The sequence below is a fragment of the Sarcophilus harrisii genome, chromosome 6, assembly GCF_902635505.1.
Source record: "Sarcophilus harrisii chromosome 6, mSarHar1.11, whole genome shotgun sequence".
Lineage (NCBI taxonomy): Eukaryota > Metazoa > Chordata > Mammalia > Dasyuromorphia > Dasyuridae > Sarcophilus > Sarcophilus harrisii.
Genome location: NC_045431.1, coordinates 195,853,894 through 195,875,301, shown reverse-complemented (window position 1 = coordinate 195,875,301; position 21,408 = coordinate 195,853,894). Strand labels below are relative to the sequence as shown.

General features: G+C 34.2%; 2 protein-coding genes across 2 annotated transcripts; both read left to right on the top strand.

The window, feature by feature from the left end:
- Positions 1-1,081: 1,081 nt before the first annotated feature.
- Positions 1,082-2,020, top strand: LOC100921108 (olfactory receptor 508-like). The gene has a single exon (XM_031941921.1). The coding sequence runs from the start codon at positions 1,082-1,084 to the stop codon at positions 2,018-2,020; it is 939 nt and encodes a 312-aa protein (XP_031797781.1).
- Positions 2,021-14,495: 12,475 nt separating this feature from the next.
- On the top strand, positions 14,496-15,434 carry LOC100920584 (olfactory receptor 472-like). The gene has a single exon (XM_012552456.3). The coding sequence runs from the start codon at positions 14,496-14,498 to the stop codon at positions 15,432-15,434; it is 939 nt and encodes a 312-aa protein (XP_012407910.2).
- Positions 15,435-21,408: the final 5,974 nt, after the last annotated feature.

The window sequence follows — 21,408 nt, the reverse complement described above, 5'->3', positions numbered from 1 at the left end:
AGGTGGTGGTCTAAAACATTGTTTCTACTCTCATCAATATGAGAATGAATCACAACATAATTATCCACAAAACATGTTCCATGAATTGCAATTAGCAAACAATAAACTACAGGATCTTGCATTCTTTTTATCTCTCAATCAATTTTATGACTGTGAAGATGTGAGCTGTCATAGAAAATTGTCTTCAAATGTCTGCCTGTTAACTTTTCAACATAAATGTTTGTATGTTTTGCAGGAGTATTGTCAATATAAATCTCCCTAATGTCTACCTATCAGATGCATTGTTTAACCAGATTTGCAAAGGACAAAATAAATATAATAGCATTTATACAGAGTACATGTCTTAGAGTGAATACTTTAAACTAGATCTTTATTTAAACTCCATTTTTCTAAATTGGACTTCCTGTGTTGCCTAAATGCAATGGATAATATGTCATCTTCCTACTCATTTTGGGTTATGTGTGTGAACATGAGTGAACTGAAGTATTGTATTAGCTGAGAATTCTGTAATCCATTTCTATGACTATATGTGAGTCTTGGCAATCTCCGTTAGTTGGATTCCTTCTGGCTTATCATTGTGAATGAACTTTTGCAATGTGCACATATCAGATTTGCTGATAATATGATGTTAAAATTTCTAACATATTAAACTGAATATAATATATCAGTATAACTGAATAACATATTAAACTGAATATAGTTATATAAACTGACATGTAAACAATTTCTAACATATTAAACTGAGTATATATGAACAAAATTTGCTGTGGTGACAAATATCCAAACTTTTTCTAAGTCAACCTAGTATCAGGTCATTTATAATCTCTTACATCCCAATCCCATCTCTTCCTATTGAAATCCTACTGATTCTGAGACCTACTTCAGATAGTTCTAGCTCTAAGAAGCCATCCCTGACTTCCTTCTTCTGTATTTTCAGAGTATGTTACTTGTAAGAAGCACTTATGCATTTACCATTCCTACAAATATTAGGTTGGTGGCAGATAAGAAATGCTCAAATTTTAGTTTTTTATTTCATTCTAATTGTGATTTTTTTGTCTTAACAGGCACTATTTAAGAACAGATGACTAGCAAAAACTACACTGCCGTGACAGAATTCTTTATTTTGGGGTTGACAGATGACCCAACCCTTCGTGTTTTCTTCTTTGTGGTATTTCTAGGAATCTATTTTGTCATTTTACTGAGCAACCTAAGCATCATAACATTGATCCAAAAGAGCTCCCAACTTCACACTCCAATGTACCTTTTCCTCAGCCACTTGGCTTTTGTAGATATTGGGCTTTCCTCATCTGTCACACCTGTGATGCTCATGAGCTTTCTTAGGGACATGACCTCAATCTCTCTGTCAGGCTGTGCAGTTCAACTTTATTCTCTAGTTGCCTTTGGGACAACTGAATGTTTATTGCTGGCTGTGATGGCCTATGATCGGTATGTGGCTATCTGTAGTCCCCTACTCTACTCCACCAATATGTCAACTAAAGTCTGCAGTCTTTTAATCATCACAGCTTACCTAGGTGGTTGTTGGAATGGTTGGACCTTTATTGGTTGCTTATTGAATTTGTCTTTTTGTGGACCCAATAAAATCAATCACTTCTTCTGTGACTACTCACCTTTGCTGAAACTTTCTTGTTCCCATGTTCCTCTTGTTGAAATTCTTCCTTCTTTCTCTTCAGGATCGGTAATTGTAATAGCAGCTTTAATTATAACTATCTCTTATGTTTATATTCTCTTCTCAGTCCTGAGGATGCGCTCCATTGAGGGGAGATCCAAAGCTTTCTCCACATGTACTTCCCACCTTACTGCTGTTACACTGTTCTTTGGGACCATTACATTTATTTATGTGATGCCTAAGTCAATATATTCTACTGATCAGAACAAAGTGGTGTCCATTTTCTATAGTGTAATAATCACCATGTTGAATCCCCTGATCTATACTCTGAGAAACAAGGAAATGAAAGGGGCCATGAAAAAATTGATAGGCACAAAACACTTATTTTTATAAATTCATTTCAATAAAGAGCATCTCCTATATTCAGGGCATTATGTTGGTGATATGAAGACAAAAATAGACCGTAGCCACGAGCAGCTTACATTATGCTTCAATAGTTAGGGCTGAGTAGTATCAATAAATAAATGAACTTGAGAAATTTTACATAGTCATTGTTATTGAATTAAATTGATGAATTTAAATGTACTAAAAATAAAAGCCAATGAATCTGATGTTGTTTGATCTGATTAGTAGTCTGAAGGAAATCTAGTTTTTTGTCATTAATTTGAATGATGATGTGATTATCAAATTCCTGCATGGTGAACCCTCCCTATTTCAAGTGCTGCCTTCATCAGTAATATCTTTGCTCCTTTATGATATATATAGTTCTTTCTTATCATAGTGCACATTCAGAAGACTTTACTATTATGTCTATTGTCTATGTAATTTGCTGAAATCCTCAGTTTTTTTGTTATATGTGCTATTATTTAGCCATATTTCTCTTATCTTAATTGCCAAGTTTTTTTTTATTTTAAGTGAGAGAATAGGTTCCAGTGAGATATTGGATATATTAGTATCTATGATAAATTTGTTTATGATAATTTTGGATAGATCAAGATATAGGCCAAAGTAAAATAAATGTGAAGTCTTTGAAAGTTTTTTCTGCCTCTAGGTTCCAGGGGAATAAGTAATGACCAGTAATCAGGATGATCTATTAAATTTATAACCTTGGGGATGAAGTGGTACTAGGATCAGAAAATCTCAGTGTGAAGAGGTTTCAAAAACCATTTAGTTCAATCCATAAATGTTTATTTTATTTTTTAAAAAAAGTCATTTAATAATATTTTATTTTTTCCAATTACATGTAAAGATAACTTTCACCATTTTTGATTGTAAGATTTTGATTCCCATTTTTTTCCCTTTCCCTCCCCAAGAAGGCAAGCAATCTGATATTGGTTTGTAATCATAAAATTATATTAAACATATTTCCACGTTTGTTATGTTATAAAAGCTGAATGAAAAGAAAAGGGCAAAACCATGAGAAAGAAAACTATTTAAAAAGTGGAAATTGTTTGCTTCTATCTGCATTCAGACTGCATAGTTCTTTCTCTGAATATGGATAATATTTTACATCAATAGCTTTTAGAATCATCAGATCACTACATTGATGAGAAAAACGAAGTCTATCATGCACAATATTACTGTATCTGGTATAATGAATGATCTCTTGTTTCTGCTTACTTCATTCAGCATCAGTTCATGGAAGTCTTTTCAAGTTTTTCTGAAATCTGCCTGTTCATTTAATTTCTTTCTTTCTTTCTTTTTTTTATTATAGCTTTTTATTTATAAGTTATATGCATGGGTAATTTTACAGCATTGATAGTTGCCAAACCTTTTGTTCCAATTTTTCCCCTCCTTCCCCCCTCCCTTTCACCTAATGGCAGGTTGACCAATACATGTTAAATATTTTAAAGTATAAATTAAATACAATATAAGCATACATGTCCTAACAGCTATTTTGCTGTACAAAAAGAATCGGACTTTGAAAGAGTGTACAATTAGCCTGTGAAGGAAATAAGAAATTCAGGTGGACAAAAATAGAGGGATTGGGAATTCTATGTAATAGTTCATAGTCATCTACCAGAGTTCTTTTGCTGGGTGTAGCAATCCATATATGTTTAATTATTTTCTGTACAATATTTCCAACAAGCAGCAATAAGTCTTCTCTCAAAGACCCTTAGGAAAAAGGAGCTCACTACTTCCTGAGATAATACATTCCCTCTTGGGGAATTCTAATTGGTAGGAATTTTTTCCTTATTGAATACTATGGTTCATTTATGCAGTTTAAATATGAATTGGCATTTTTTTTTTTTTTGCCTAACTGCATTTCTGACTCATATTGTCTGTGGAGTTCACTTAAATCTTCTGATCCTTCTCAAGATGGTTTCCACTTCTACAGTCTTTTAGCATCTCTCTCATTCTCCATGAACTTTCATAAATCACTGATAGTGGCTCAGCAATCAATATTTACCAATTCTGTAATCATCCTGGGATATACTTCATATGTTCCTACTAACTTAAACTTCTCAGTGACAGCCCAATGATCTCGTGCTACTTCCCTAATTATTTTGATTATCAGTCCATTAGTCTGTTTTTCCCATATGTCCAACGACACATTTGTTTGCCCTTTCCATTCAAACATTGTTATTTTTGACAGCAAAACAAAAGTAAAATAAAAATCGAGTAATTCTGATTTCTTTTTATTGTATAGTGATCATTATCTTACTGAATTCAAGCAATAGCCCCTTTTTTGATCCTTGTCTTTTTCCCAAAATAGCTCCCACCCATAATCATTGGACACATGAACCATTTCTGTTTTTTTTCTACAATGGACAATATTTGCTATGAATATTTCTGTACAGATAAGTTCTTTTCCTCCCTTTTTAATAACATCCTTAGGACATAATAGTAATTGTAATAGATCACTGAAAAAGGGTGTGAATATTTTTGGAGTTCATATTGCCTATTACTACATTACTTTTCATAAAGATTATAATAATTCACAGTTCCATCAGCAGTCAGTGCTCCTGCCATAATTCTAACTAAAATTTAATTTTATTTTTAAATATATGAAAATTTAATGAGAATGAGATTGGTATTTGGCAGTTATTTTAATTTTTATTAATTTTTTAAGCAACAGAAATCTATTTCCTTCCCACCCCACTTAAAAGAAAAACAAACGCCTTGTAACAGTTGAACATCATGAAGCAAAACAAATTTTTCATTGATTATACATGAAAAAAAATATGGGTCTCATTTTGCATTCTAAATCTATTGTCTCTTTGTCAAGAGGTAGATCACATGTTTGATAATATTTCAGTTGATTTTCTATGATTATTAAATATATTTCAGGTTGTCACTGATAATTTGCATTTCTTCTTTGAAGAATTGTCTGTTCTTATTCTTTTTTCTTTTCCTCCTGCGGCGAGGTTAAGTGAGGTTAAGTGACTTGCCCAGGGTCACACAGGTAGGAAGTGTTAAGTGTCTGAGATCAGATTTGAACTCAGGTCTTCATAACTTCGGAGCTGGTGCTCTATCCACTACATCACCTAGCTGCCCCTGTTCTCATTCTATAACCATTTTCATTTTGGGAAATGGATCTCATTCTTCTTAATTTGTGCCAGTTCTTTATAAATTAGTAGTTAGAATTTTGTCAAGAATATTCACAGCTAAAATATTCCCAGTCTATATCTTAAAAACCGGTTTTTATTATGCCTCAGCTCTTTATTTTTTATGTTTAAATCCATTAATTTTTAACTCTAAAATTTCCTATTTGTCGAATAGTTAAGAACTTTTCCCCTCTATAGCTCTAGTAGACTATCATTTAAATATATTTTGTTTTGCTTGACTAAAAACTAAATACTTTTTTATAATACGAATAATTAAAAATTAATTCATTTTTCATTTTTCAATTCAATTTTCTCTATAGTGATATTAAACAATTTTTTCTCCAATGTTTTGACATTTTGGTTTCTTTATAAAAAATCAAATACATTATTGTATTAATACAAATACAAAAAATCAAATAAATTATTGCATAGTGTAACCCCCCCTACTTTTTGCCATTATCAGATAATTTATATAACAGTCTATCATAACCTAATTTGAAAGCTAGAAGTGCAAGTAGCTCCTTTTATCTCTTTTATTTTATTGTATATCCGTTTTCACATAAATTGTTTTTATTTTCATTCTTTGAAATAGTTTCTTGGTATTTACATTGAATCTATAACTTGCATGGTGTTGTCATCTTTACCATATTTTGTAAATTGAATAGATTTCCTCGTTTAAAAGTTTTTTCCTTTACTCCTACATTGATAAATTAGGGGAATGCTGTGATCAGTGTATCCTTAAATACCAATTTCTTATGTTAGGCTTGTGAGAGAGGCCAGTTGATCAGTCAACGAATATTTATTTAATACTTTCATGAAATAGGTATTGTCTCAATAGAAAGAATTGGGATAGATAATGATATTTTTATGTGATTTACACCTGGTTTATAGGACTGAAAAGGAATTATTCATGTGTCAATGCCAACATGGAGGAAGGTCTCTACTAAAGAATTCTAGGAAATGTGTCATTGATCCTAAGGATTTTCGATATTTTTATGACACATTAATAAAGGCGTAGATTCTATGCTGATCAAATTTATAGGTGACATGAATGTGAGAAGAATACTACTCTGTATGACAGAGTTTGATCACAAAAATAATTGGACATGCCAGAAGAATGTACCATATCCTTTGATTTAGGTATGTGATTTAGTTAGTGTGTAGAGTACTCCAGATAAGGAAAGGGCTCTACTTAAGCAAATCTATAACTATTTGCCAATATATGGCCTTAGAGTGCTACTTGGGGTAGTGATAACTTGGGGTAGTAATAACTAATGTTTCCAGAGTCCAATAGATGTGATATGTTTGCTGTAGGACTTAACCCTGTATCTTCCTGACTCCAGAATCATCATTCTATTTACTAATGGATGACATTTTAAGGGCATAAATGGAAAGATCTGTGCAAGTTAAAAAAAACTAATTCATAACTATAAAATATAGGACTTGTGGTTATGTAACAATTCACATAAAAAGGTTTGGGGGTTTTAGTGAACTACCTGGGTCCATAAGATAACAGGGACACAATAAAAGCTAGTGGCTATCCCAGGATGCATTGAGGCAAAGTATCCAGAACTGAGATATTTTTTGCCCTACTCAGGTCACTTCTCAAATATGAAGTTCAGTTATAGGTATCACATTTAGAAAAGACATAGATAAGCTGGAGAAAGTCCAGTGAAGACAACCAAGATGATGAGCATTCAATATGAGGTCTGGTTGAAAGAACTGGGTATATATAACCTAGAGAAAAGAAGACTTGGAAGATAAAAGTCTTCAAGAATATGGAAACCTGTCATTTGAAAGAGGTCTTTGGATTGTTCTGCTTGGCCCAGAGAGCAGAAATATGAGCTATAGATGGACAGGGAGATTGGTCAAGACATAAAGAAAATGTTTTTGATACCTATACAAAAACTATACAAAAATGGAATGGACTTTAGAGGTAATGCATTTCCTCCTTTTGTAGCTCTGGGGTTCTCTAGGAACTTGCCACATCTTAATGATGTCTTCCTTCTTAATGGCATCTTTCCCCTGGTTAAGTGTGAGTTCTGCTAGGGTAGGTAGCTCTTGTCTTCCCCTTTGTTAATTGCTAGAAACCCTATATGGATTTAGCTGATGTTGGCAAAATAATAAAATCTTTGCCTCTTGATTTGGACATGGTGTAAGCCTACAAATTTTTGAGATATCTTGCACCAATGGCCCATAACCCCGATATATTTTTGGAGTTCATCATTCCCACATCCTAACCTTTGATGGGAAGCCTCATCGTTTTGATGGCTCTTTGTGGGGAGAGTCTGATTACATCTCCAAAGCCCATAAATTTAAGCACAGTCTTTGTGGTTTAGTTTAAACCAATTTAAAATGAGGAGGTTGGACTTGATGGTCTTTAAGAATCTTTCCAACTCAGAATCTGTTATTATACGAAATCCCAGTTAAGTTTCAGAGACTGTAGCACCCCCAAAATGAAGTGGTAGATTCAGATCCCCTTCTTGGTACCACCTTAGAGATGAATTTCAGTGGCAAGGGCTATCTGACAGATAAATTGGTTGTTTCACACTTTTGGGAGATGAACTCTGATTGGAGGAGTCATTTGCTCTTCCCTCTCAGATAGCCAGCTGAAAGAAATTCTAATAATAACTAATATTTATACAATACTCAAAGATTTTTCAAAGTATTTTATGAATATCTCATTTGATCCTCCCAACTTCTCTGAGAGAAGTGTTATTAATTTTACATATGAAGAAAATGAGACTGAAAGAAGTTAACTGATCTTACAGACCTTCCAGATATGCTGCTTCTTCCCCCTCCCCAATAGTATAGAAGTTATGAACAGAGGATGAGGTGATCCTCCTCAAACTTCTAGGACCAATCAATGGCTACCTTTCAGAAGAAAGCTACCTTTCATATGAAAAATGAATGCAAAGTATTTAAATATACAACTTTCATATGGAAAGTTGTATATTTAAATACTTTGCATTCATTTTTCATTTTTATCATATATACTATATATATATATATATATATGTAATTTGTGCATTTTGTCGCCTGTAATAAAAAGTAACTTTTTTTTAGAGTAGGGATTTTTTTAGAATAGGGATTATATCCCATTTTTTTTGGTTTTTGTAACCTCGGTACTTCAGTACTGTACAGTACAGTAATCTATAGTACAGTAGGTTCTGCTAGAGGGCAGGTGGGTCATATAATGGTTAGAGGACAGGGCCTGGAGTCATCTTCCTGGCCTCAGATACTTACTGAGATACTTACTCAGATACTAACTAGACTGGTTACTTAACCCTGTTTTATTCACCTCCCTTAGGTGTAAAATGAGCTGGAAAAGGAAATAGAAAATTACTCCAGTAACTTTGCCAAGAAAACCTCGAATGGAATCATGATTGAACAGTAGTAAGTACCAATAATTGATTGGGTGATTGATATGTTTACCCAGGTGAGCTTTGAAGGAAATTTCTAGCAATTCCAAATTGTATTTCTCTTGTTGGGGAAGTTCCCCCACTGAGACAATAAAAATAGGTAGTGGGGAAAATGTTAAGAACACTAGGAAATTGTGTTGATTGCTTTAGGCCACTGTTCAGCCCTTTATGTTCATTTTTAAAATTTGTATTTTCTGGGGACTAAAATGAAAGTTGTCCTATACACAATACATATTTGTTACTTTAAATGCTTGTACAATATCCGGGGAAACTATTGCTTTCATTTATGGAAACTGATACATGAACTTTCCACAGCTTATATTCAGAGGCTTCTTAGGGTAAATGGAGGCAATGCATGGAAGCAATAATAAGTAAATGAGAATATGACATTTTGTGAGAGGTTCCACAAGATCAGAGCATAGAGTTTTGGAGGGTTACAGACTTTGGTTTACAGCAATAAAACATACCTTCTTGAAATGAAAACCTAACTTCTGATTAAGGATATGCTCAGATTTTTACCAATGTTCTTTGACGTGATACTGAAAATTCTAGCAATTATAAAAAGAGAGGGAAATGACCGATATAGTAGATATGGTAATATTCCTTCAGTTAATTTAGCATTTCTTTCAATTGTACCCTCTCCCTGATTCTTAATTGGGGATCTTTTGGCTTTGTCAATTTTGCAGACGGGTCTATAGCACTCAGAAGGTTAAGAATCCCTACTTGAAAGGCTTGTAAAACACTTTCCTGCCCTCATAGTAAGTGTTTGCTGGGGCAGCTAAGGGAATGTCTGTAGTTGCTTGAGGTGCTATATATGAACAAGCCACCAGATGGTACTCCAAACTTGAGTTGTTCTTGATCACTCAAAGCTACCCAAGTAAAACCTCTAATCATCTTTAGCCTGGAGATTGCAGCTCACTCATTCCATCCATTCAGAATTAATAGCCATCTCTTAGCCTTTCCTAACATTTCTAAGTGTTTTCTTAGGTTCCACAGTGTTTCAATATTTCAAATACCATACTTTGCTTGCCTTCAGCCTCCACATTTACTTGCTCTTCTCTTCAATTGACATTTAAATTAAATTAATTTTCATTTGCACCAAAAGCAAAATTCAGTGAGGTTCAAAGCAATTACCCCTATTGCACTGAACCATATCTGTTTCCATTTCTTTTACCTCGTTCTGTGATATGGTTCATTGTTGTTTGTCTTTCATTCTCAAAGAGGGCCATGACAACAAGCCATTGATTGGATGCCATGACATGCAAGTGAACTGGATTTAAGTGAGGGAGGGCTGAGCAAGGTCACCTGCCTCACTTTCCCTTCCAGAGCATCTGGGTCCAATGATAAAATATAGAGGAAGATGACTGGAGATGGCCTTTTTAAGCTAAGGTCTTCAACATGTCCCAGTTTGATTGAGGTCACACCCATTCTGTGATTTAGACTAGGTAGCAATTGAGGCAAAGAATCACCCCCTCACCTAGTCCAAAACAAAATCTCAATAAATAGATAAATAAACATGGGAGGGGAAGGCCTCAGAGTTTCTGGCCAAAGTAGAAATGATTGGTATTTACATTTAATCTGAGTCAATCAGGACACAAACATTGACCAAATGGGGCTTGATCTAGTTTCTATTGGTGGCCAATGAAAATCAGACTGGGTTTGGTTTAAGGCATGCTCCTTAAGACAGAAATTTAGCCAGTAAGTCTCAAGATATTTTGGGAGGGTTCAGAGGAACAAAAGAAAAGAAAAATGCTTTTAAGAGCAGGTATGATACCCTATGTGGACAGAAGGAGGAAAGGGAAGGAAGGAAAGAGGAAAAGGAGGGAGGGAAGGACAACGGAAGGAAGGAAAGAAAGAAGGAAGAAAGGAGAGAAGAAAAGAAGGAAGGAGAGAGTCTCCTAACTGATCAATTCCAATTTCTGGGTCAGCTTTACTCACAGAGGTTGTTGTTTGTCCTTGGTTCTCAGAGAGAATCATGACATCAGGGAGATGATGCTATGACATGCAAATGATTTGGATTTATATGAAGGAGTGCTGTGTAAGGTCACCTGCCTCACTTTCTCCTCCAATCTCCTGGGGAAAGGGAAGGCTTACAAAAACCTGGAGGTCTTTGTAGGGAAGTGCTTTCAGTCTTGTCTTTGAGAATCCCAGGGGACAAGAGAAAATCATCTCACTAGCTCCAGAACTTGATGTTCCCTTTCAAGACCAGATATTGAATGATCTTCTACCATGGGCCAATTGTTGACCCACAATATTTGTAAATTGTCTTATGCTAAATCTATGTGTCATATAGGATAAATGCTCTTATATCCCAGGGGACTTTTATCACTGAACCTTGAAAAAATTATAAATGCTGTTTTCACACATGGATAGTTCTCCTCAGTTGGAATATTACCTTTGTTCCAGCATCTGCAGTTTCTACTAGGCTGAAATTCATAGAAGTATATATATGTATGAATAGAATGGGCTCTAGTGAACATTGTCATGACCACAATTGCTACATATTGACCCCACGACAACTGTTAAGAGCTTCCATGGCAGATCGTTTGTCTATGTTGCTATCCAATCTTGTGTTTCATTTTCTAAAATCCTGGATAAACAAAGGCAAAGAAAAAATAAATGAGGGCCCCTGAGAATTTTGAGACATTGTCAGATAATTCATTTCTGTGTTTGTAATTTTCTCAATCCCAATGGATTTCACATGGTACTTAATGATGTAGGCTTTATTTGGAGTTAAGATGCTCAAGGGTTTATATCCCACAGGCTATCAAACCCAATATAATATGGTGCTGCCATGCAAAGATAATTACTTAATATCTGATTATCTTGCATCAGTAGGTACTATTGGTTTTGCTATAAACATGTTTTCATCTGATATATGATTTGCAGTTTATTTTATGAAGATCTATTTCTTTTGCCATGCCAAGTGGGTTTATGTCTGTCTCTCTCTGTCTCTGTCTCTGTCTGTCTCTTTGTCTCTCTTAAAAGATTCAGTCTTAATTTGGGTCTTTCTATTTCTCTTATACCACTACATAAAGTCAGAGATCTAGAAGTGGGGTATATACATACAGCATTATTATAGCCTGTTAGTAAATTCCAATCTATCATAGGTCATATCACACATCCTGAAACATCACTACAAACAGTAAGTACCTGATAAAACATGTTTAGAGAAAGATACTTTATGTAAAGATATATATGTATCCATAGGTGCATTTGTTCTCATGTATTTCTTTTTTTCTTTCCTTATTAGATTGAGGCTTTGAGAGGAGGAATTTCACTAATATAATTATGGATTGATGTAGTGGACAGAGAATTGGACTCAAAATCAAGAGATCTGGGTTTGAATTCTATATGAAACCATGGTTGATTTAACCTTTGTGATTCTCAGTTACCCCATCACAAAAATGAAGATAATAATATTTTCCTCAAAGAATTGTTCATTTATGAAATTTAAGTTGTGGTACTGAGTTATTAGCATTTCTGTTATGTAATTATTGTGATTCTGTTAGCAATATGAGACTTGAGGTTTTCAAAAGTAAGCAGATGCCTTCAATTCATCTAGTATTTTGATGTGTCACCTATCCACAAAGCCCTGTTTTAGCCATTGATGATACAACTAGGAAAAATGCAAAACAGTCATCAATCTCAGTGAGCTTACATTGGAGAGGAAAGAATAAAAAGAGCTACACAAATAAGTAAATGCAAGATACACTAAAGAAGGAAGAATTTTAGAAACTAGGCTTCCTGTAAGTAGTGACCCCACTAGCTGAGGCACTAAAGGAGCATTCCAAGAAGCAGAGATGAAATAAAGCATTTTAAGCATGGAATGGCCACTATAGAGGGACAGAGAGGGGGTAGAATTCTGAGTCTAGGGAATAGAAAGAAAGACAGTTGGGTTGAAATATAGAGTATAAGACTGAAAATAACGTGAAATAAACCTGAAGAGGGAAACTGGATTCTGGTGGTTCAGGAGTACAAATATTAAGCTGAGAAACTGTTATTTTGTCCTCAAGACAACAACAACAATAATAACAGATGTTCAAGATTTGAGTAAGCAAATGATGTGGTCAGTTATGTGCATTAAGAAGAACATTTTTGTAGATTTTTAAAAGAATATTTTAAGGGAAGGAAAGATGGTACTTAAGAGGGTTTTTGCAAGGCTAAGTAAAAGGAAATGCAAACATGAGTAAAGGAGGTGACTGTGTGAGTGAATATAAGAGAGATGATATATATTGTACATGTAGAAGTGACAAGATTTGACAAGTGACTTGTTGGGGAAAGAAAAATGGAGAGAAGAGGAGAGGTCAATTCCAGAATTGCAAACAATTGAGAGGATAGTGAGTCCCTGAACAGAAATAAATGAGTGGGTTTAGGCTGCAGATTGGGATACAAGACAAAAGATTGTAATTGTTGAGTTTGAAATGCCTTTGGCCAGGTGCAAATGTCTAACTTTGGTAATATGTGGATTGGAATTCAGATATAGAGAATTAGGATTCATCTGAATGGAGATATCAAAGGGATTTGTGAAAGTTAATGAGCTCATTGAGTAGTTGTAAAAAAGAAAAGAGGACCAATGACTGAACTTTTGGACATATGTATGATTATGAGGCAGCACAGAGATCATGATCTGGCAAAGGAGAGCGAGAAGGAAAAATCAGACAAGTAAGTCTGAGTATCAAGAGAGAACTGTGTCATTAAAACTCATGAAAATTTCCAAGAAGAGTGAGGGGTACCCTGTGTCCCATGCTGCACAGAGACCAATCAATGAGAATGTATCAAGTACTTTTTATTTTTCATCCACTCTGCTGTGTGCTAGGGATTCAAATACAAAGACTGAAACAAACCTTATATTCCGGAAATTTAAATGAGAGTTACAAAAATACCACAGAAATTAGGAAATAATTGGTAACTTTGAAGGGAATAGTGACAGTGAAATGATGGAGTCAGGATCAAACCTCAATGAATCTATAAGTGAGTAGGAAGAGAGAATTGGACTCAATGAAGGTATATTTTCCTTCCCCTGGGACAGCTGGCTGGAAAAGAGAAGAGATATAGGATGTCAGGGACAAATAAAGATTTTTAAAGGATGGAACAGATTTGGGACCAATTGTAGGCAGAAAGGAAGAAGTCTATAGATTACTATATTAAAGATTTAAACTAGTTTTTCTTTTTTTAAATAATTATAACTTTTTATTGACAGAACCCATGCCTGGGTAATTTTTTTTTTTTTACAAAATTATCCCTTGTACTCACTTCTGTTCCGATTTTTCCCCTCTCTCCCTCCACCCCCTCCCCCAGATGGCAAGCAGTCCTATACATGTTAAATATGTCACAGTATATCCTAGATACAATATATGTGTGCAGAACCGAACAGTTCTCTTGTTGCACAGGAAGAATTGGATTCAGAAGGTAAAAATAACCTGGGAAGAAAAACAAAATTGCAAACAGTTTACATTCATTTCTCAGTGTAAAACTAGTTTTTTTTTTTAAACTAGTTTTTCAATGGGAAAACTTCAGATTGACTATAAAGGATGGAATCAACAGAGAAGGACTATCTCTTTTTCAGAGATTATTGCAAAAGCCATAGAAGATGATATTGAATTCTGAATTGTAGAATGAAAAGGAAAAGGAAGAACCTGGGGATAGCTTTTCTTTTGTCAGAAAAATAGGGTGTAACGTCCTTTTTTGAGAAGGAAGAGTGAGGTGGGAAGTACTGAAAAATTGACTCAGCATACTACACATTTTTGTAGTCATTGAGAAAGAGTTGAACCATAAGTATTATAGCCAAATTCTTCTTTGAGCTGAAAATCATTTTTATTTTTTATTCTTTCCATTTTAATGTATTCCATTTTAATATCCTTTTCTTCTATCTTCTAGGTACTCTTTCCAAGGCAGATGTCTGACAATAACTGCACTGCTGTGACTGGATTCCTTCTTTTGGGGTTAACAGATGATCCAACCCTTTGTGTCATCCTCTTTGTGATATTTCTGGGTGTCTACATTGTCACCTTAGTTGGTAACCTTAGCATAATTATATTGATCAGAAATAGTTCTCAGCTTCACACTCCAATGTATCTTTTCCTCAGTAACTTGGCTTTTGTGGATATGGGATTTTCCTCATCTGTCACACCTCTCATGCTCATGCACTACTTTGGGAACACAATAGTAATTCCTCTGGAAGGTTGTGTGGCTCAATATTGTTTGGCATCCACCTTTGGGACAACTGAATGCTTCTTATTGGCTGTGATGGCTTATGATCGATATGTGGCCATCTGTAGCCCGCTGCTCTACTCCACCAACATGTCAACTAGAGTCTGCACTCTGTTACTCATCATGTCTTATGTGGGTGGTTTTGTGAATGCTTGGACTTTTACTGGTTGCTTATTGAATCGGTCCTTCTGTGGACCCAATGAGATCAATCACTTTTTCTGTGACTATTCACCACTTTTGCAGCTTTCCCAAGCTCAAGAAGATCTTGCTGAAATTCTTCCTGCAGCCTCTGCTGGGTCTGTAATTATGATCACTGTATTCATTATTATAATTTCTTATGCATACATCCTCTTTTCTGTCCTGAAAATAAACTCCACTGAGGGAAGATCCAAAGCTTTCTCAACTTGCACTTCCCACCTCACAGCAGTCACTCTGTACTATGGCACCATTACATTCATTTATGTAATACCTGAGTCTAGCTATTCAACAAATGAAAATAAAGTGGTATCTGTTTTCTACACTGTAATGATCCCCATGTTGAACCCCCTGATCTATAGTCTAAGGAACAATGAAGTAAAAGGGGCCCTGAAAAAACTAATGAGTAGGAAACACTTATTTTTATGAATTTTTCTCAATACAACAAATATTTATTAGAAATTCTCTGCCAGACACTGTGCTAGGTTGGGAGGATCCAATGACAAAAATGGACCTTTGCCCATAAGGATCTAATATTTTACTGATATAATGATTTTGATTGAGTCATATCAATTAATTGGTTTTGGAAAAGGTATACTTTTGTTTTATCAGGTTAAATTTGTAATATAGGGAATATTCAATATGCATAAATCTCCTGCTTATGCAAAGGAGTAGGGAGAGATGTCTTTTCATAGCTCCTTTTTGGAGTCTGATTGGTCTCTGTAGACTTGCAGCATTAATTTTGATTTGTTTATTGTGGTGACTCTTTTTCATTCAATTTGTTATATTTATTGTGTGTATTTTTCTTGATTTAGTTTGCCTGATTCTGCATTAGATCATGTAAATCTCTTCCATGTTTCTGTATTCATCATATATGTTACTGCTGTGCCACATTTTGCTTGGTTTTTCTTCAATTACAAATCACTTTATTTTCAATACTTGCTATATAGAAATGCTGCTATAAATGTTTTGGTGCATGAAGATTCTCCTTTTATCAAGGCCCTCCTTCTGGGTATCATATGCCTTTAAAAATACATTCTTGTTGTATGGGAAAATTTTTGGGGAAGCCTGAGGAGGAAGGGATTCTGCAAAAAATTAGTTCACAAAAAAACAAAAGATATCAACTTTTAAAGGATCTCCTTAACTTGACCCCTTATTATCTTTTTAAATCTTGCCTTTTCTTCCAATCCATGCTCTGCCATAGCTACAATGGATTATCTGCCTTTCCCCACACATGACACTCCATGTTCTGTGTTTTTACACTGACAATCTCATGTGGGAATGCTTTGCTCCCCCACTTTTGTCACTTAATTTCCCTGGTTTTCCTTCAGATAACTCAATTACAACTTTCTGCAAGAACCCTTTTTTGCCCTCTCAAGTTGATAGTAGCTTTCTCTTTGAGATTACCTTCCATCTACTTGCTCTATAATTTGTATTTACCAAAATATTTACAAGGACCATTGGGGGTACAGTGGAAAGGGCACTGGAATCAGGAAGACTGATTATCATTATTATTATTATTATTATTATCATGAGTTCAAATCTGGCATTAGGCACTTATTAACTGTGACTCTGGGCAAGTCCCTTAGTGCTGGCCAAGAAAACCCGAAGTGCTGTCAGGAAGATTTGAAGATGACTGAAGAACAGCAATGACAAAATTATGTACGTGGTATCTTTCCCAGTAAAATATGAACTCATAGATGGCAGATATTATTCTTTGTTTTTCTTTGTATTCCCAGTTATAATAGAGTATCCAGCATATTGTAAGTACTCAATAAAAATTTGTTGATTAATTATTATCTTGCTTATGCTCTTATTGATGCTATCTAGATTTTCCATGTTTTCTTAAAATGTGGACCTCAGGACTGAATGTGATATTCCACATGTGAGCAAGGCAGTATAATCTAATTTAGGAAATAATCACCTTAGAGTATAATCTAATCAGAATCATTTCAGAAAATAATTTGGATTCTCACAAGACTAGTCTTTTTTTTCTCCTTCATAATTCCCCTTTATATTATTTTGCAGTTCATATAGGCTCTTGGACTCCTTATCTCAAGTTACACTCACTGATGAGTCAGAGCTCAAATCTTTCTCTTTATAGATATTTTGAGTTGTATCTTCAAGAAATATTATACATTTTCCTCCCATATATTAGCAGTGATTAGATCAAATCTACATTTTCTATCATAACTTTCCAAGGTATGATTCTACTTGAAATATAAAATTTCAAATGCCATTTGAATTATCTCCACTTCGAATAATCATTATTTCAGAATGGCAGTGATCTAGTTTATTAAATTTTTAATATAATTGTCATCAATTGACTTATAATACAAGGATATTTACTGAGAAAATATAGTACAACATGACTACTTATAACACATCTTTGTGGACCATTAGAATCATCATCTTTGAACTACTTTTCATTCCTTTCATCCTAATCTGGTCAGTCTCCTCTGAAGGCTCATAGTTTTCAGGATTGTCAAGATCTTCTCTAATACTTGTCTTGTCTGAAGTGAACTTAAATACTCCTAAATGTGAATATACTTGGTCATTGAGAATTACACTGACTATCGTTTTCAACTGCTTTCCTGGACTCACACTCCTAGGATTGAGAATGCCTGAGCTTGATAGTGGCCTGTCATTCTAACTTGGAAGAAATCTCTGGATCATCAATTTAGTTATTTACAGTGGAATGGGTCAAGACTTCATAAACAGTTACTTTCTTCTGAAGGGCTATTAGGAATATGATCCTGGAAGATATCATGACAATATGTTTTGAGAATTAATACTTATATTTTATTAGCCAACTGAGCTCATTGGCAGTATAGTGACTCTAAGCTGGGATTGAAACTGTTGTTTTCTGAGCCTGTCTATGATCTATATGTTGGTAGAGGGTATTATCTAAAGAAGCAAATGGTTATCGGATACACAATTTTAAGATTGCATTACAGAAGTGGAGATGAGGGAACTTACCCATTCTCGAAGCTAGAAAGTCTATTTCTGGAAAGGTTCAGGAGTGAGGAATTAATTTTGGCTAAAAGTTTAGAACAAGTTCAAATTATGTAATTACTTTTGAAAGCCACACAGTAAAGGGGAATCTTCATTGGATCAGAAGTGGAGTGCATCTTAAAAGAGCATTAATTACATTTGTTATTCTCTTTGCCTGTGTACTTTATGGACTTGCTTATAATACCCTGTTGAAGAGGGTTTAGTTGGCTCCTGAGAACAATTAGCTGGTTTGCCTTTTATTCCTCAGAATCCATGAAAGGAGATTTATACCCATCCTCATAAAGACTGAGAGTAATCATTGGCAGTAAAAGGTAGGAGATCCGATGGCAAAAGTTTTGGCTATGATTCCAGTATCCATTCTAAAAAAGTTAAAAAAGACAGATCCTTTATATAAATTATCAATAATTAATATGAATGGATGATATGTAATGCATATAAATCATTATATTTGTAACAATCAGTGGTTTAGAAAACATATCCCTTTCAAGAGATTAGAGAATGGGGAATAGTAGCTCTTTTCTGCTTGCTATAATCTTCAAAGTAAATCTCTCTGTATAGAATCTAATTGATATTATTTGGACAAATGGAACTGGGGTAGTAATCATTGCCAGTTAACAGTATAGGACCATTCCCTTGGCTGCTCAGAGATACCTTAGGACACTGAGGGGAAATATAACTGACAAAACGTTCGAAAAATAAGACCAGATCATGCCTTTATATAAATATCAACTTAGCTATTATTACTCTAAGTGGAACTGGATCAGCAGATGCATATAATTCCAGAGTAGCTAAGTCATATCATATATTTTTGCTATAAATCACATCATAATACAAAGGGAATTACAGCAATATGGGAAGATGGTTCTGACTTTGTTTTTGGAGAGGCAAAGAAGAGAATTGATTTCCTTATGTCCAAAGGGAATAACAAACATTTAATGATACAATTTTCATTTCATATTGTAAAATTTATAAAAATATATTTGCAAAAGACCACTATGAAAATAATTGTAGATTATGTATCAAGATCTTTTTATAAAACATGAGGTAGTAGAGAAATACTACAAATAGGTCAACTATTTGAATTAAAATTGGATTTTTTAATGAGCATAGGTGTGAAAACGGAAAAATATTTGGGAAATACAGCTCAAGAGGAAGCAATGAAAGAGTCTAAGGATTTTTAATATAATTGCTTAGTTCATAAAATGATGTTTCATTTACAGCTGACACCGTGTAGTTCTTTTGGATCTTATATCTAAGCATGCTATGTCTCTCAATTGAATATGTGTAAAGCCTCTGAAGAGAGAACCTTAGCCCTCAAATCCACCTTATGTTTTCTGAAAATGTGTAGACATTGTAGACCTTTTCAATCTCTATATTTCTCTTAGTGTCATTCTGGGTTCCTATCTATAGGTTTGGATATAGCATAATCCTTAAGGTAAACTTAAGAATATTGAGAGATATAGCTAGTATTGTTCTTTGGGCTTTGACTCATCAGTGTGAGTATGATTTGGGATAAGGATCCAAAGACTGTATATGAACTGCAAAATAATATAAAACAGAATTATGAAAAAAGAGAAAGAGAATAGTCTTATCAGATTTTAAATTATTCCATGAAATATTTATGATCAGATTAAACTCTAAAGTGATTATTTCCCAAATTAGATTATACTGGATAAAAGGCAAGAAATAAGAACTGGGAACAGGACAGAACAGAAAAGTAACATAGTATTGAAATCAGTTAAATGTTGAACTAGTGCTTGAAATTAAAATGACTATTACAAAGCATCAGGAAAGACTATAATTATTCAATAGTGTGACATGTCGGTAGAAGGACTAAATGGAAATTTGGCCTGAATTAAGAGAAGAAGCATAGGACTGAAAACTAGGAAGGTGATAGTGCCATTGTATTCTGCTTTGTTCAGATGTGGGATATCATGTTCAACTTTGAGGTCCACATTTTAAGAAAACATGGAAAATTTAAATAGCATCAATAAGAGGATAAGCAAGATGGTAATTAATCAACAATATTTTATTAAGTACTTACAATATACTAGGCACTCTATTATAATTAGGAATATAAAGAAAAGCAAAGAACAATACCTGCCATCTTGGAGTTCATAATTTACTGGAAAGACATTATGTAAATAATTTTGTTGTTAAGTTACTTTCAAATTTTCCTGCCACCACTTAGGATTTTCTTGGCAAAGACACTAGAATGGTCACCATTTCTTTCTCCAACTCATTTTACAGATGAGAAAACTGAGGCAAACAGTGTTAAGGGACTTGCCCAGAATCACAGTTAATAGGTGTCTGATGTTAAATTTAAACTCATGATAATGAGTCTTCCTGATTCCTAGTCCAATGACCTTTGCACTTTGCCATCTAATGGTCCTTGTAAATAGCTTGGTAATATAGAACAAGTAGATGGAAGATAATCTCAAAGAGAAAACTACTATTAACTTGAGAGGCCAGAAAAGGATTCTTACAAAAAAGTTGTATTTGAGCTATTTTGAGGAAAGCCAGGGAAACTAAGTGGCAGAGATGGGGAAGCAAAGCATTCCCATGTGAGAATGGGTATCAGTGTAAAGAAACAGATCATGGAGTGTCATGTGTGGGGAAAGGCAGATAGTCCAGTGTAGCTAGATTGGACATTGCACAGATGGGAGAAAAGTGTAAGATTAAAAAGGTAAAAAAGGGCCAAGTTGAGAAGACCCTTTAAAAATTTTATGGATATCTTTTGTTTTTATTTGAACTAATTTTTTGTAGTATCCTTCACTTTTCAGGCTAACCCAGAAGGAAGACCTTGATAAAAGGAGAGTCCTCATATACACCAAAATATTTATAGCAAGTGTTGTAGCAAGTACTGGAAATAAGGTAAATGCCCAGTGATTGAGGAAAAGCCAAACAAATTGTGGCACAGAAACAATATATATGATAAATACAGAAACATGGAAGAGATTTATATGATCTAATGCAGAATGAGGCAAGATAAGTCAAGAAGAATACAAACAATAAATATAACAATTTAAATGAAAAAAGAGTCACCACAATAAACAAATAAAAAATGCTGTAAGTCTAAAGAGATCAATCAGACTTCAAAAAGGAGCTATGAGCTATGAGAAGACATCTCTCCCTATTCCTTTGAAGAGATATGAGGTTGTGGGTGTTGAATATTGCATACATTTTTATATTTTTCTGATCAACAATGAAATTCATGTTAAAACAAAATCATATTTTTGCCAAAGACAATGAATTATTCAATCAAAATCATAATTATACTAGGTCCTGATAGACAAACAATTTTTGTTTTTGTTTTTATATTCCCCCAAATTTAGCACAGTGCCTGGCAGAAAATTTTTGTTGTAAATATTTGTTTATTAAGAAGAAT